The following is a 17,817-nucleotide window of genomic DNA, read 5'->3' as shown; positions in this document are numbered from 1 at the left end:
TTGATTTTTCGGTCGCAGATTTAACACGCTCATACAGACTAGTCTAGCAGGGCAACAGGAGAGGAACTAGGGAGAAAAAAATGTGCAGTTCATCAGTACCTCACTTCTGGACAACAGTTGCTAAGAGCTAGAGAAAGTAATCCATGCAAATGTTTTCTTTACTAGACTGATGTTCTCTACAGCCAGGGGTCCAGTTCACTCGTAGGGAATCTGGATAGAGATTTTTGTTTTCCCTTTGTTGTGCATGTGATTTTAAAATGTTATAGATTCGCCAAAATGAAACTTTTTGTCTAAAACAAAAAAAACGAAATTAAATTCAACATTTTGCTGAATACCACCCCCTCCTCCTTTATTTTTATAGATTTTCATTTATTTCACCATATCATAAATTACTTGCTTTTCAAATTTAACACTTAATCCTTTAACATCCAACATAATGTAATACCATTTTCTGAGTAAAGTGTATTAATGTGAGTAAAGTGTACAAAAATGAACTTAAACCTGCATTTTTTTTTATCTCCCTGCTGGCTTGCACTCTCTGTAATGTACACTTAGCAAGAACCTGCTGTTATAGTATGTATCACAAAACAGGGGTTAAAATACAATAAATGGCAACACATTGTGATACTTTTAGGCAAGATATAAGCAATATATGGTGGATTTTTTTCAGGATAGCTATACACAACCAATGCATAACATCTGAGAAAAAAAAGTTTAGTTATTTCGATCAGAACAGTGGGATCTGACGACAAAGGACACTAAAAAAACATTCAGTGTTTAAACACAACAGAAAATGGACCACTGTTTGCTGCCAATCTTTATGTAATCTTTATGCAAACTATTAATTAAAAATCTATACTATATTTTCGAGAATTCACTTGTATTCCTTTCAAATTATTGAGTTTTTTGCAGATGTCAATGCATCCTTAAAAATATAATAATGCATTAACCTTCTGTTCCAGTGTTGCAGGGTTCAATATTTGGTACTAAGATGCCCCATTTCCTTTGGCCATTAATTCTGAGTATTTAAAGCATTTGTGGTTACCTTGAAGTGGGCTGAACTGTTTATTGTATCTGTTCTCCTGGCTGCTAAGCTACAGTTATTGCCATGGGTGAAGCAGCAGACAGATATTAGACAGCCGTTTTTACAGGTTGTTTAAACACGCTGCAGTAGACTAGCTGTCAGAAGGAACACGGCTTTTCATTCATCAATCATTAACAACTGATAAGGAGCTACAGTTAAAAGTGTACTGGGGGAACAAAGTAGCGTATTGATTATCCACTTTTTGCATAATTTACAGGATGTGCTGACTGGGTGAGAAGTCTCAGGCACAAACCGTGGTGTTGAGGAACGTGTTAATGGAATCTCGGTGGTGATAGTTTTCTTGTGAAAAGTAAAGCCCTTTGACTGACCCTGCGCTCAACTCTTGTCTCTGTGTGTTGAGCAGATTAAGATAAGGCACATTTGTGCAAGAGTAATCTGGGATGCTGATAACAAGTTGTTCATGGTGCTTCAGCACCTTGGCAGCTGCAGCTGTTTGCAGTGTGAGGCAGTTGTGTCAGTGCCAGTGCCCAGCCCCCCAAATCCTAAGCCCTACACCCGTTCTTAGCAGGCTCCCTGCTGATGCTATCTGCTAATCCCCCCTACGTTCACAGACGTGTTCCAAGTCCATGTGAGTTTTGTTGTCAGATGCCCCTCTCAGACAGATTTGACATCATGCATGCACAGAAGGGCTTGCCTTATGTTATCGGCAGAGACCCATCAAAGCTTTTTGCTGTGATTTATTGTGATTTATTTCTGTGCTATTATCCAGATTCAGGAAGCACTTTTGCAGGGTAAATTCTGACGAAACATATTGTTTTTGTCATTAAAAAAAATCACTGGTTTAATCTTGGGCTGCAAGATTGTATTTTGCCAGAAATCAATAGTTCAACATGTTATGATATTAATAATGCAGTCTGTGCATAAATGGCTACAGTAACATAAATGGTATTGGATCGATACCACATCAGTAATCTGGTAAATATTTTCATGTAAAATTAGAACATTGTGAATCTTTCTTCATCAAACAGCAAAAAAAGATCAATATATATATATATATATATATATATATATATATATATATATATATATATATATATATATATATATATATATATATATATATATATATATATATATTGACTAAAACAATATATTGTGCAGCCTTATTTTACACTGTTTACACTACTGGTTCATTTTTGATTGTGCCACTAGTTGTATTTATTTTAGTGGATTCATTTCTAATGGAAAATGGATGCAGAACCAGAGTTCCTTTTGTTTAGTTTTATTGTACAAAAAAATTGCAATCAAATCTAGGGCTCTGCAATTTATCAGAAATGATTTCAGTCTGATATTAAGATTCTCTAACCTACATAATCATCTGTACAAACTCTGCAATCTTTGAACACGGACCACCCAGTTATCCACAAACTACTACCTGCAGACAGAGAACTCTACAGCAGAGGATTCTACATTCTCTATTGCTGGGTTCCTGGACATAGTGGCATTGGGGGCAATGAGAAAGCAAACATTTTAGCAAGGGAAGCAGGAAACCAGGAACTCACTTGGAACTATGTTCTGATTATGGATGCCTACCATCTAGTTGAAATGCACTGAAGAAGAAAATGGCAAGATGAATGGTCTAGCAGTCCACAAAATACACTGTATGAAATATTCTCCATCATTACTATTAAATTAAATATGGACTTCCTTAAAAGACAAGATCAGACAATCATGACTAGGTGCCGAATTGGGCATACTGCTCTTACTGATGGCCTCCTCCTGGTTCTAGTCTGGCAAATTCTCCTGACACTATTAAACACATCTTAGTAGACTTCTCTGCTATTTAACTACCAGAAATGAAGTTTGAAAAGATTTCACCAGCTAAAATATTTTCTTTTCTGGAAGTCCTTCGTATGAAGAAACTGATTTTAAGTTTGTGATGCTTAAGGCATGAACATTGTGGATGCCATAAAATAGCCAATATATTGTTGATATGGCCAAAAACACAAACAAACCTACATAATCTTTAACATATCGATTACTTCTGATTTCTGTTAATACCCCACTGTGTGTGTGTTTGTTTATTGTCCTTTTAAAACATATCGTATGACTGTTTGAGTATTATATGACGCATCCAATATTGTCTGCTCTACATTTCTCATTTTAGAGATGAGGTTTTTCTTAAGAGCAACAGTCCTACAGGAGGCTACAGGCTGGTGGTATAAAGCAGTGTGATGAGCATGTCACTTCACTGCGGCCCCTCTGTTTTATTACAGCACTAGCATTGGGTAAAGCTGAGTATCAAGGCAGTGAATGGAGCTGGGCCTCCTTTTATCTCCTGTACATAGTAGCAGGATTTGTGGGCAGAGGAGACTGGTAAAAAGAGTGAAAAATTGCCGTCTCCAGCAGTGTCTTTGTGTCCATACCACCTGTGCACTATACCATGTCCTTATAGGTTACACATAGGCCTACACATCAACCTGTAAAGCTGTTTAAATAATGTGAATTAAGTGAATTAAGTGAAGATTTTGTCAGCATTTCCAGTCAAAACTGAGTTGGTTCCCTTGGCTATATTAAATAATGGTATCCTTCAGTTTAAGACAATTTAATCCTAAATCATAAATGTCCAAGAGGAAAGCAGGGAGCAAGCTCAGGGACAGCATTGCTTTTTTTCATCGTTATGTCATTCCCAGTGGAGTTTCTGAATTCCGTAGAGTTCGGAGCTGAACTTAAACAGCCTTGTTGAATAAAATGATCCCTGTGGCCCAAAACTGCTGCTGTGCAAACATTTTGTGTGAGTTTATTTTTGCGCTGGCCATGTTTAAACCTCATACAGCTCTGGGGGCTTTGCCTCTAGGATTAATGCATGGCTGTGTTTGGAACATGCATTCGAATATAATGAAAACGATGTGTGTGAGTGTGTGGATCTGAAGGTCTTCGTGGAGTAAACAAACATAAGGTAAATGTTTTATTTATCGTTTATTTCTTTCTTCTCCACAGGGGCGACTATGTCCAAAATGGAGGTGAAGACGTCACTTCTCGATAACATGATCGGGGTGGGCGACATGGTCCTTCTTGAGCCGCTGTCAGAAGAAACCTTCATCGGGAATCTGCGGAAGCGATTTGAGCACAATGAGATCTATGTGAGTTCTATTCTATACTTTGCACCAAGAGTGGCATAAAGTTATTCAAAAGCAGTGTGTAAGACTGGTGGAGGAGAACATGCCAAGATGCAGTGCAATCTGTGATTAAAATCCAGGGTTATTCCACCAAATACTGATTTCTAAATTCTTTAAACTTTATGAATATGAACTTGTTCTAAAACACTGCTCCATTGGCAAATGTTGTTGTAGTTATTTTTAATGGCACATGCTTTATTTAATCACTAGTATTGTCACCAGGAATTTTTTGATGTGCTGTAGAGTAAATTTTCTACCATTTCAGTTTTTCTGCTCTTGATATTGTCTACATTTATTTTTTTCTTTTAACTGCTTTCTTTAAGTCCGCTTCTCCAGACAAGTGCTCTTTATAAACGGACCAGATTAAGATGCACCTAAACACACTTAAACAATAAAAAATAAAAAGTACGCCATTCCCCAGCTTTTGAGAAATTCTTCACTCGTTTTTTTTTAACTGTATTTTCACCAGAATTTTTCATCTCAACTCAACTCAACTCAAACTTATTTATAGAGCACTTTAAATACAACAACAACCACAACAAAGTGCTGTACATAGCAAATTATTGGATAAAAATAAATACTAGAAACAATAAGACAAATTAAAATATAAGTATCAATAAAACATTTTTTAGATAAATCTATAAGACAGGTAAAGTAAAAGTAAAACAGTAAAATAAAATAATAAAACAGAAATAAAATAAGTAAAAATAAATAAATAAAACATTTATTATTTTATACCATTTCAGTTTTTCTGTTCATTGTCTATGTTCTGTTTTCTTTTAAGTCCTCTTCTCCAGATGAGTGCTCTTTATAAAGGGACAGACTAGGATGCACCTAAATCAACTTAAAAAAAAAAAAAAAAAAAAAAAAAAAAAGCTTTTCAGGAATTCTTCACTTTTTTTTTTTTTTTTTTGCTATTTTTATAGTTAATATGTTTACTGTCATAAAAATTAGCTCTATGTGAGTTCTACACCCTGCTCCATTGGCAGATATTGTTTTAGTTATTTTAAATAGCACATGCTTTACTTTATCACTGTATTTTCACCAGCTGAAGAGTAAATTAGGCCCCAGGAGTCGTGTCATGCAATCAAATGTCTGCTTGTTCCCATGCTCTCGCTCCTCTCGCCTGCCACATCACACTGGTGTCTCCAAGTTTAACCCTGGGCTCATTCACTGTGAGTGAGTATGTTTACATTGCACGGCGTGGAGTGAAATAGGAGAGCGCAGAGGAAGTGGACATAAATTAGCATTCCTTCATTGTTCTGTCATTTCTCTCAGCACGTCCCATTCATTTAAAACTCGTGTTAAAAGCCGGCGCCCACGAGAGAGACCACAGACCAGGCCTATCGATGAATTAGGTTGGCGTGGAATGTAGATGTGGCTGTAAATGCAGCAGCGCAATCAGAGTGCTTTGGGTTGGAGAGGAACAAATAACCCCCTCGTCCTCTCTTGTTCTTTGGGAGATGGTGTTTTGACTGTAGCTGCTAACCGAGGACTGAGGCTTTTACGCTCTCCTGGTTTTCAGTAACAGGGCAGTCTCTGCTTTATCATTCTCAATCTAGAGTTCTTCAGTTACGTTGCTATCAACTCATCTACACTTTATCTCCACTGTCAGCCCAATTACAGTCCTTTTTCTGTGGTAGAGCCAGAAATATGGGTGTGAGGGGATTTTTCAATAGAATTAAGTTCATTTATTTGAATTCACCTACAATAAACGAATGAATTTTTTATCGTATTTGCTGAATATTAGGAATCACTAAGTCTGGTTGTGACTTTTGTTTGTCATTTACACCGACATACCAAAAGTTACGGGATAATAGAATGTAAATTAATCATGAAGTCTTACCTTTGAGCATGGCTTGGAAAAACTTACAACTGTATAAGTTGTGCTGTGTTATCTTGTCTGCCCTTGGCTAGATAATGCAAACAGCTGAGTTCAAGAAAGGCCTGACAGTCGATGCCAGATGGAAGGCAGGTTCCATCATAGTAGGCATTACCACCCCAAGTGGAACGTGCAGTGTCTGTTAATGATTGTGACTGGTGGAATCTGGTTAGAACTGGCCATGCTAACATATATTGGCTCCTCTGGCAGAAATCACATCCGCATACAATGCAGGGGATCACGCATGTCCTGCAGGTCAATGCAGCTTTCTGTGGCTTCTATTGGACACAGGGTTTCCCGGTCCAGTAAAAAATATCCAGCCCAAAGTCAGTCTAAAACCCGCCCATCAGAAGCTTTAACTAGCACAAAATATCTGTCTGTCACATGTTTGAAGCAAGAGTGTATATTATTACTATTATTTATTAGTAGTATTGATATTTATCTTAAAGTCATTAACAATATTTTAACTTTAGTGTTTTGTTAGTTCTTTTATAACGGATTTATATCGCAGTCAAGAACATTTAAAGCTCCACTAGGTAGGATTGAGATTTTGTGCTCGTGGGCTCCCCCTACAGTTGTAGAGTGTAATAAATGTTTCAGGAGGATTAGTTTCTCTTTCTCGTTTTTTGGCTTTCACAGACATATTCGGTCTCTTTCCAGCTTCTGCCAGAGTGTCTGTATGTTAGTTTATAAAGAATGAACCAGTAGTCCTTGTAGAACTGTTAGAACTAAAGGTTGGAAAGCAGGTCGCAGTTCTCGCGAGCGTTGGTCGCGGCCTCCTCGGAACACTTACAGAGTCTGTTTCGAGCTCAGAGGAGCTCCGGCACAGACACGAGAGCACCGCAATTCCTCCTATTACACCTCAATGCAGCGCTGCAGTGAGTTTCAAGCTGTAATTTTACTTCTTTAAAAATATCAAAAATCAAGGAAATCCTACCTAGTGTTGCTTTAATAGTAACATAATTAGCAAAAAAAAAATCAGTTCTTGCCCCTCCTAAACTCTCTTCGTTCCTCAATTCCTTACAATTTTTTTCAGCACCTTGTTATTTCTGTTTTTAGGTTACATTTCTCTCACTCTTTCTTGGATAAAATAAAAAAACTAATTTAATTTAATTTATTTGCAATTTAATTGTTCACTTGAGCAAGGGTCATATGTGACAAAATTAAAATTAAAAAGCCTTTTTTTTTTTTGCCATTTCATTTTTATTACCATACAGGTTTTTTTTAGTCAAATCTAAAATGAAAAAACTATTCGTGAGAAGAAAAATAAACGGATTTAATAAATGATAACCTGCAATAATAAGCTTGAAACTATAAAAAAAAAACGCCAAAAATAAAATCAAAGTGCAATGGTATCATTTTTATTTGTTAGTCGTAATGGGTTACCTCCCATAGTTTTGTTCTTTTGGTTCTTATTGTTGTAATCAATCTTAGAAGATTGATTTTAGTAGCCAAAAAAAAAAAACGCACCCCGCCACCCCTGAATTTTTATCCGTGGCTGGATTTTCAAACAAGCCCAATTTGGTGGGAAAACCGCAAACCAAGTCATGTGACACTAGTTCTAGTTCCTGTCCCTTGATGTCAGTATATATGTGTAATATTAGGCTTTCAAAAACTGTAATCCTTTAGTCCACTGATGGAAAACATAAGTAGTAGTGGCCAAAGATAATGAGAAATATACTCTGTAATTATGAAAGTAGGCAGTGGCTCACTACCACCAATGTAGTCCAGCTGCAGAAAGCTTTTATCACAGTGTATGTGCAGCCCTGTCTGTGCTGCTAAGATCCAAATCTTATTCTGCACTGAAGTATACATGCAGTACATGAAAGAAAACTGTATTAAATCTGACCTGGTCACTCAGTAGTCTTAATTGTAGTTAAGCAACTTAAGGCGTGCAGATGAACCTTTTTTATGTTGTAATTTTAAACTATATTGGTTTGACCTCCATGTAGAGATGTCGTTGAACCACTTTGGCCTTTTCCCTTTTATCTCAGTTTTTTTATTAGGCCTTTTTTATCTGATAGTTGTTTTTTTATGATTATTCAGCAAGGCAGCTAAAACTGCATTGCATCTCAGAGCTTATCTAATCACTTGGCTTTTATATACTATTATAATAGACTCAGTATTACTGTCAGTGGGTAATAGCTTTCAGTAAGTAATAGAAATTGAATTATGCATCAGAGGCCTTGAATTTATCTTGCGCTTGTTGTAGACTTTGTCCAAGTATTTTGGCTGCAGATAAGGGCAGTGTTTTGAAATAGCTATTATATATATATATATATATATATATATATGATCTCTAGTTCTTTTTGAATGCTTCAAAATGAAAATCAGTATTGCCGTTTCTTCATATTAACTCCAATGATTCAGAATCAGACAATTTCTCACTACAGGGAATGTTCTGCATGGTGGTGCCAGTGTAGAATGTCACACTATGAATTCTCCTGAAATTTACCTTCTTTATTTACAATTAAAGAAAGAAAATACAGATTTGTTTGATCCTCATACAGATTCTGACATGTTTTTTTGCCTTTTATACTGGGTAAAGGGGATCAAAACTCTAGAGCACTCCAAATTTTCTACCATTTATTTTTTTTTTGCTCATTATCTACATTCTACTCTTTTTTATCATTCTCTTTAAAGAGCCACTAAAGCCTAAACCATATTTTTTTCATGAATAGCTGTAATGTGTTTCTTGTGAAGTAATGAAACACACCAGTCCTGCTTAATTTTTTAATAAGCATTTCCTAAGCTTTAAAAAAATCCTTTTTTTGTATAATTAATGATCAGTCAATCATTAATACGGGCCCCTGCTGATGTCCAACCACCTGGGTCTTATTGCTATTAGAGGCACACTGCTGCTGCTGCTGCAGCTCAGCCAATTAGCTCTCCCTTGTGCCCCACCTCTAAACCCATACATCACCCAGTGCCTCTCCCAAACTCCCAAACTAGTCCCCTCTTTTAGCCTTTTTCAAATTTGAGCTAAAAGTGGAATCAGCAGAAATCAGGGTGTTTAGAGCACCTTTAAGTCCCCTTTTTGTACATGAGTACTCTTTATAAAGGGACTATGTAGTTCACAGTTCTTTGTAGACAAAAATAGACTAGGATGCAGCTAAACTTAAAAAAAAAAAAAGAAAAGAAAAAAGAAAAAAAATGCCATTCCACAGCTTTTCAGGAATTATTTACTCATTTTTACTAGCCATTTTTATAGTCTGGATGGGGACTGTCCTAAAAGTGTTTGTGTTCAGTTCCAAACAAGATCAGCTGTAGAGATGCTGCTGTATTTAGGTTCATAGTCCTCAACCAGGAAAATTGAGCTCTGTTGCCAGTGGAAATCATCAGGTTGGTCAGACTAATTTTAATACATCCAAAAATGCAAAAATATTAAATATTAAAATATTTAAAAGAATGTAAACAGCAGACTCTGTGTAAAACACACAGTTTTAATAGTGTAATAGTGTTTTTGTTTTTGCATACACTCTGTATGCTGTAAGAAAATTTGCATTCACATGTACCACTTTTCCAGGTAATGGTCAGAAAGGTTTTGGGTTACCTTTGCTTGTGTAAAAGGACTTATGTCATCAACCCATCCCACGCAATCCATTCACAGCTCGCTCTTGTGGCTTTAAAGAGTATTCTACTCTGTAATGCCACAGTATTCACCATCATCTAAATTTAGGTCTTATTTGAATTTTTGCACTTCACTCTGAAGTGCGGATAAGCATCTCCTCTGGGTTCCCATAATCTCAACCCTCAGAGAAATAAAAAGATCCCCATCATTATGGGAAGTAAAGGTTTTTCTGGGTGTGTTTCTTTTCACTTCTGTGTAAGAATAGGATTATACAGAGATGCAGTTATGGGATGTATTCCCTAAGCCGTATCACATCACCAACACAATGGGTGCCATTCACGTTTCTAAATCCAACACCTTCGATTTACTTTTGTTTTCTACATCTAAAGATCCCATTATACCACCCGTGTGTTCTCAACAATAGATTGTGGGCTGTGTTGCTATGGGAGAGGCCTAGCTCTTTAGCTTGAGAGGCTTATGCAACAGCCAAATATAATAAAAGGTAGGTGAGGCCTGCAAGAATCACTTATTGTTCTCAGGCCTCCAACATAGTAAAGCTGTCCACCTGCTTTATTTTTAGAACCACTGGTTTCATATACCGGTAGTTGGAAATGCTGTGATGGCCATGATGGCGATATGTGATCATACGAGGACCGTAAATTCAGTACACTTCCTCGCTTGCCTTTGTCAAGTTAAGAATATTTTATTGCCATCTTTTATATGAGTACAAGTTCACATTGAAGCTACATTACATTCAGCTTATAGCATCTCTGATCACAGCAGTTAATGAGTTAGAGAATACAGTCCTTTAACAGAATACACAAAGTTGGAGTTTAAGGCCTGTCACAATAGCCAGTTTTTGTTCGGAAAATATGCAGCTCTGAAAAAATAGTAAGAGACCACCTAAAAAAGATGAGTTTCTTTGATTTTACCAAATTGAAAACCTCTGGAATATAATCAAAAGGAAGATGGATGATCACAAGCCATCAAACCAAGCTGAAATGCTTGAATTTTTGCACCAGGAGTGGCATTAAAATGATCCAAAAGCATTGTGAAAGACTATTGGAGAAGAAATTGCCAAGATAAAAAAATAATGAAAACTGTAATTAAAAACCAGTGTTAATATTGATAATATTGATTTCTGAGCTCTAAAAACATAATGAATATGAACGTTTTTATTTGCATTATTTGAGGTCTGAAAGCTCTGCATCTTTTTAGTTATTTCAGCCATTTTTTTCTGCAAATAAATGCTCTAAATGACAATATTTCTATTTGGAATTCGGGAGAAATGTTGTCCGTAGTTTATAGGATAACACCATAATGTTTTTTTTTACTTAAACATATACCTATAAATAGCAAAATTAGAGAAACTGATTCAGAAACTGAAGTGGTCTCCTAGTTTTTTTCAGAGCTGTATTGTCCCAGAAGTAATTGAAATAAATAATATTATTGTCATTTTAAGTCCATTTGTGCCACTGAATGTAATGATAATATGATAGCTTCATAATGCATTTACACATGTACTTTTGAAATGTTAATTACTATTTTAGTAATATTTAGATATTGACATTAAAATCATTAAAATGAAAAATATATAACCTAATGAATCAGTCATTAGTGAAATAAATATATTATTTTTAAACAAAGTCTACAAATCAGCGTATTTACATTAATTGTCTCTCCTTGCTAAGTAAACACAATGATTGTGTTTGACAAGTATTGAGATCAGAAAAAACGATTGAGTTAATGCCCTTTTATCATATAATAAGTAGATAATGTAATTATTGTGACTGGTCTATTATGAAGTATTGTGAAATATTCTGAGCAGAATCTCAGTCCTGTATGACTGAGGTTAGATTGTTGTTGCTAGCTGTTAAGGTTTATCAGTACATGCAAACAGTAGTCTGCTGCCTGACACCATGGCCTCTTTTTCCTCATTTAGGGTTCACTAGTCCTGCTGGTGTCTCCTGAAATTCCACACATTTTTCTATTGTATTCTCTTGTGCTTGTGGGCCCCTGCATGTCTGAACAATAGCCCAAGGATTCCCAGCTGAACAATGTTATGTTTTTTTTGTTGTGTTTTCTGAGAGGGGAGTTCAGGGTGGGTTTTGGGCTAGTTGAAAAAGCCAGTTGACTATACAGTGTAAGACTATGTGACATGATAAAGCACTAGCTATTACATATTAAAAATGATAAAACTAATACAGTATTTGCAGAACATTTTTGATTGGGCATTGAAGTCAAAAATTATCAGCATCCACAGCAGTATAGTAAATATACAGCTCTGGAAAAAAATAAGGAACCACTTTAGTTTCTGAATCAGTTTATCTGATTTTTCTATTTGGAGGTGTATGTTTGAGTAAAATTAACATTTTTTTATTCTATAAACCACAGACAACATTTCTCCCAAGTTACAAATATAAATATTGTCATTTAGAGCATTTAAAATATTGCAAAGAAATTTATATTTATAATTCATAATTTTCAGAAATCAAAATTTGGAGGAATAACCCTGTTTTTTAATCACAGTTTTCATGCATCTTGTTATGTTCTCCTCCACCAGTCTTACACACTGCTTTTGGATAACGTTATGCCACTCCTGATGCAACAATTCAAGCAGTTCAGCTTGGTTTGTGGCTTTCTCTTGATTACATTGATTACATCTTGAAAACAAATAGGTTTTAAATTTTTAAGTGGTTTCTTGTTTTGTCTTTTTTTTGTTTGTTTTGTCTTTTTTTTTTTAGAGCTGTACTATCACACAATTTTTTTCATAGCGTATTGACTATATAAAAAAAGTATTTCCTTTTTTCCTCCCGTTCCCTTTCTCACTCTTTAATCTTTCGAACTGCAGACATACATTGGCAGTGTGGTGATCTCTATGAACCCCTACAAGTCTCTGCCCATCTACACAGCAGACAAGGTGGAGGAGTACCGCAACAGGAACTTCTATGAGCTCAGCCCACACATGTAAGTCTGGCCACCCAGCTTTTTGTTCAGCCTTTTCAGACAAGTTGTGTAGGACACACTCTGCTGTATGTTAGGTCACAAACAACAATGCTTCACTGTTTGCCAACAAGATGCAACTTTAATTTCTGGCCTGATGGAAATGTCAATTCCATACCAACACTGCATTTTTGTGTTGCGTGACATTCTAAATATATTCAGATCAAACACAAGGGATTCTATTATTGATTTGACTGGTGTTTATTGTAAGAGAGCTTGTTAACTATTATTATATAATTACCAAAATTGGTTTAACTGTGTATGTGGCCAATATAAAATATTTTCACTCTAGAGGTGTAAGAAAATCAGTATACATTAAAGTATCGAGATACTAGGTTTTACAATACTGTATTGATTCCCAAAAATACTGTATAGATTTGTAATGAATAGTTTATATAGTAAAGATTGGTGGTTCATTTCATTTTGTGTTTAAACCAAAACTGCTAGACAATAGCATTGTTTTCAGCTTCCACTGATCTGACTGAATACAATATGTATAAGAATATATATATATATATATATATATATATATATATATATATATATATATATATATATATATATATATATATATATATATATATATATTGCCTTGCTTACAGTGTCACAATTTATAGCAATATACTGTATTAACCCTTGTGTGGTGTTCATATTTTTGTTACTCGTTTACTTTGTTACTTGTATTTAATTCAGCAAAATTAAGCAATTTCACATTAAGATGCTTTACACATGCTTGCTTCACCTAAATTGCAAGCAATATAAACAGCTTACATGCTTAATATTTACCCTTTATCTTTCTTATGTTACATTTCTTTTAAAAAAGTGCTACTCTTTTTTTTTATTCGTTTTTTTTTATAAAATGTAAAAGAAAATGAATTAAACTCAAGATATGAGTAGAAAATTTGTTTAGTTTCAAATTTACAAATGAAGCAATGTTTATAAGCCCTTGGCCAAACAAACTGTATGTAATATAAATGGTTGCGGGGGGGTTTACAGTGTGTGTTTATTGAAAATGTGTTTTGCTATATGTTTTTCACAAAAAATGAGCCAATGCCAATGAGTTTGAGTTAGAAAAAATATATTTTTTGTATCATTTGATGAAAAATGAAAACGGGTCCCACAGACCCCGAACACCACACAAGGGTTAAACTGTAACCCCTGTATTGTGATCTTTATCGTACTGCCAAGTTATTACCAATACACATCCCTATTTCACACTGGCTCTTAAAATCAGTTTGTTTTAATAAACTTACTGAAATAAAGTTGATTCATTTCCCATTTTGTTCCAGTTTTATTAGTAGCTTTTGGCCATTCTAAAGTCATCATTGCCTTTCAATTTCTCTCACTGTAACACCTATGTATGTATTAAAGTCACTTCTTTCTCTGTCTGATGTATGTCTGATCCAAATGTTTGAGCCAGCAAGCTCCTCCCTGCTCTGTGTGACCCCTGAGACATTAGGTCCGGTCCTAGGTGGGGGAAGGGATGGCCTCTGCTGCCACGCTTCGGCTAATGGCCATCTGTCTCTCTAGAGTGGTGCCAGCAGACTGACAAGTCGGCCAAAGTCAAAACAAAGCAGACTGCTCTGCACAATTAGCCTCTGCTTTCCATAAAAATCAGCGGACGCACGCTGACCAGCTGAAAGATCAGTGGACCGGTGCCATAAATGATCCATGCTATGAGACTCATTAGGACCTCTGTCCTGAATACAAGAGAAACAGTGATCTTAGGCAAAAGTCTCCCCTTGTGTAAAGTTGTGTATTTAAATATAATAATAGTGTACTATATGCGCAATAATTCAAGTATACTTTTTCTACCTATTTTTTTTTACCTATTAAAGTAATAAAGTATACTTTATTTGGCTGTACTGATTTTATACTAGTGATGTAAAATATATATGCTTAGTATTATTTTAAGAAACTGTGCTTTACTATAAGTTATACTTTTACTAAATGAGTCTAAAGGAGTCGATATTTCTGCAGTAAAACTCTACTTCAGTCAAATTTGCTACAAAACAAGAATTTTGTGTTGACAAATTAAAACTGTGATAATGAGCTTTTATGTGTTAAATTTATACCTAAAGGTTTATTTTAGTTACTTTAGTGTCAGTAAAAGAACTTAAAAAAAATTGTAGCAATGAGATATATTGCTTTTGTTTCCCCCAGTTTTTATACACTCCTCAAAATGAATGTGATGTTAAATTTATATTTTAATCACATTTTTAATAGAGTTTTAATGTTCAGTCGGACAGCTCACACAAATATGCTTAAATTATATTAAATAGTGGCGAAAATAACATACGACTTGTATACTTAATATGAATTTAGTGCAGATTTGTATCATTTTAATTACAAATAAGTAGTAATTAAGTACCAAAATAACATAACTTAAGTACAGACCTATTTCAGCATAATTTAAGTATACTTCTTTTTCACAAGGGTCTTCTTGTTTCTTGGCAGAAAATTCATTATTTCAATAGTTTCAACTGAAATACTTTTATAATTCTGATTATTGCTTATCATATCCTCACACGTTTCGTAGCTTTCAAAGTTTTTCCTATAGATCTTACATAATGCTAGCCTTCCTAACTAGCAAAGCTATCCATGCAGCAGCAGCTCCTGTCCATCTTATATTTGGGTTTCCCCCAATTACTGCTGGCTTTTCTCGGACATGCAGCATTTTTTTTTTTTTTCACTTTGTTCTCACTCTCAGTCTCTGTCCCCATCCTATTCATTTCATTGTGTTCCAGTCTTGAGTGCTGCCCTCTGTTAGACTGTTAGAAGTCAGGGTCAAAGCCCCCTCCATGTGTGAACTGGAGCCAGACTCGGAGCTGATCCAGAGCAGCTGCTTTGGCTATCATGCCTGAGAAGCACAACTTCTACAGGGCTCTAGATCTATAAGCAAAGGCCTAGATTTACAGGCCTCTTGGGGCAGAGTACTATAGCATGCAGGCACAGCGATGCCAGAACCAGGTATGTTGTGAGCAGAGCAGGAAAGCAACAGTGAATGTACATTGTTTTATACTTTCTTTTAATATAATTCTTTTTGTAAAACTGAACAGGTATTCGAAAGACAAGCATCAAATAACATTTTAACATTATAATTTCCCCAAAAAAACAAACAAACAAACAAAAAAACAAAACACCCCACATTATTAACCCCACCCCCATCCCCAATACACAACCTGAGCTGCATTAGGGTTAAAAAAAATTATATATATAATATAAAAAAATATATATATATATGAAACATCTGACCCGTGAGGTTGTTTGAACTGTGATGAAAAAAAATATATAATAATAATAGTAAAATACATTCTTTCCATGCATGTCTCTCTCGCACACGGGGTGTCTTTAGTTTTCGCCCGTTCTCATTTTTCCGACAGTTCTCGGTCTCCCTATCTCTTTATAAAGGCGTTTTTACTGGCAGCATCCTAAATCACTAGCCGGGGCAGCGGTCAGCACAGATCTGATTGGCAGAGGAGCGCTTTTGGTGATCTTACAGCACACGTGATTGGTCTGTTTACAGTTTACTGCGCCGCAAAGCACGTATACCATAAAGACAATAGTTTCGCCGCATTAAATAAACACTGTCAGAATTAAATCCTTCTCAGTTGTTTATTTGAGTTCGCATTGGACAACGTCTGGGTCCGGACTTCGACCGCGGTCCGCCTATTAGTGACCCCTGCTCTAATATAAGAAATACTAAAAGGTTGTTTAGCCAGTGTAAGTTTGGGTGGGTAGGCCGATTTCCAATCTTGAAAATTTTTTCTCCGTTACTTTGTTACCCCCCCATGGCTTCACACTGACAACTGAACTGTGTTTACAGTCAACACCTCAGAACCTGCTAACAGTCAGGGCAAATCCATGCTGGTGAACATAATGCTATGATGATAAGGTTAAACTGGCCACAGAAGAGATCATTATGCTGTAATTTGTAAAAAAAACCACACTATTATGAACTACTGAAGCTGTATATTTTAGTGTACAGTACACTTTGCTTGACAGAATGTGAGCAGGTCTTAAGTCTGTAATCCCCTGCTGGGAGATGTCAATCTGGATCAATGGAAATGATGTTCGGTAGCACGATTATACAGGCCTGAGCTGGCTGAGCTAGCATTAGTGATATTAGCGAAGATGAATTCAACCCACTTAAACCAAATTCGTTGTTCCTTAGGTTCTCACAAACAGTGTTTTTGAACCCTGGTCAAGTGTAAGACTGCTTTTTCACAGCATTGATGAATTATTTGTTTACGTACCCTGATTGTGTACTCTAACAGATACACACTTTGTTGGTTTATGGAAGATGTGGATTGAAATCCTTTTAATTAATCCTTTAAAGTGGCACTTTTGTAGTGGATTTGTGCATAATAATTATAAAATGTAGTAAAATGGAACGTTTAGGTAATCTTGGGCAACATTGTAAACACTTTATATAATGAAAAAATCTTGATACAATGTTTTTATTACATTATTTCAACCTTGGCAAAGTTAGATCCTTAAAGACTGATAATTCAAACATGTATTTAAATTCAAGTATATATAAAAAGTAGAGAGAGATTTAAAGCACTTGCAGTGTCCAAAAACACAATAACACATTTCATAACATTACAGTAAAAATAATGTCTTGCTACCCATCTCTCTTTAACTCTCCTGTTATGTTAATTTGTCTGGAAAAGCAATGATGTTCTTGGGTCAGTTTGACCCGGTACATGTTTAATTATCCAAAATATGTCTGAAACCAAAAAATCCTAAACAAATATTTCATTACTAACTCCATTCCTCCATCATATCAATGGTGTTCCTTACCTCTTACAGGTAATTATTCAATTAGGGTAATTCACTCGGTATTTTAATGAAAAAATACACATTCAAACTTTTTTTTTATGTTTCTCTATTATTTTTACTTTTGAAAGACTAACATATGAAACACAATAGTTTTACATAACATTTAACATTACAATTTTTTTTTTCTTTTGCAGAAAGTGGTTGCAAATATGTGAAATGAACCAATTTTATATTATATGTTGATTACACTGATTAAGGCAAGCAGAAGAAGTTTCATACTGAAAAAAAAAATACTTTTAAAATGTTTACCTAGATCTTTAAACTTTAAAACATAACAGGAGGGTTAAAAGAT

General features: G+C 35.3%; 1 protein-coding gene across 6 annotated transcripts in view; it reads left to right on the top strand.

Moving 5' to 3' along the window:
* Positions 1–17,817, top strand: part of myo1b (myosin IB) — a 113,591-nt gene that overhangs the window by 9,783 nt on the left and 85,991 nt on the right. For all 6 annotated transcript variants that reach the window (XM_022668582.2, XM_022668580.2, XM_049484737.1 and 3 more), the window contains exons 2-3: positions 4,046–4,188; positions 12,529–12,644. In XM_022668582.2, the coding sequence (XP_022524303.1) occupies positions 4,054–4,188; positions 12,529–12,644 (251 nt within the window). In that variant the 5' untranslated portion in view covers positions 4,046–4,053. The remainder of the gene's footprint in view (positions 1–4,045; positions 4,189–12,528; positions 12,645–17,817) is intronic.

Source organism: Astyanax mexicanus, chromosome 11 (genome assembly GCF_023375975.1).
Source record: "Astyanax mexicanus isolate ESR-SI-001 chromosome 11, AstMex3_surface, whole genome shotgun sequence".
Taxonomy (NCBI): Eukaryota; Metazoa; Chordata; class Actinopteri; order Characiformes; family Acestrorhamphidae; genus Astyanax; species Astyanax mexicanus.
This window is presented reverse-complemented; position numbering and strand designations above follow the sequence as displayed.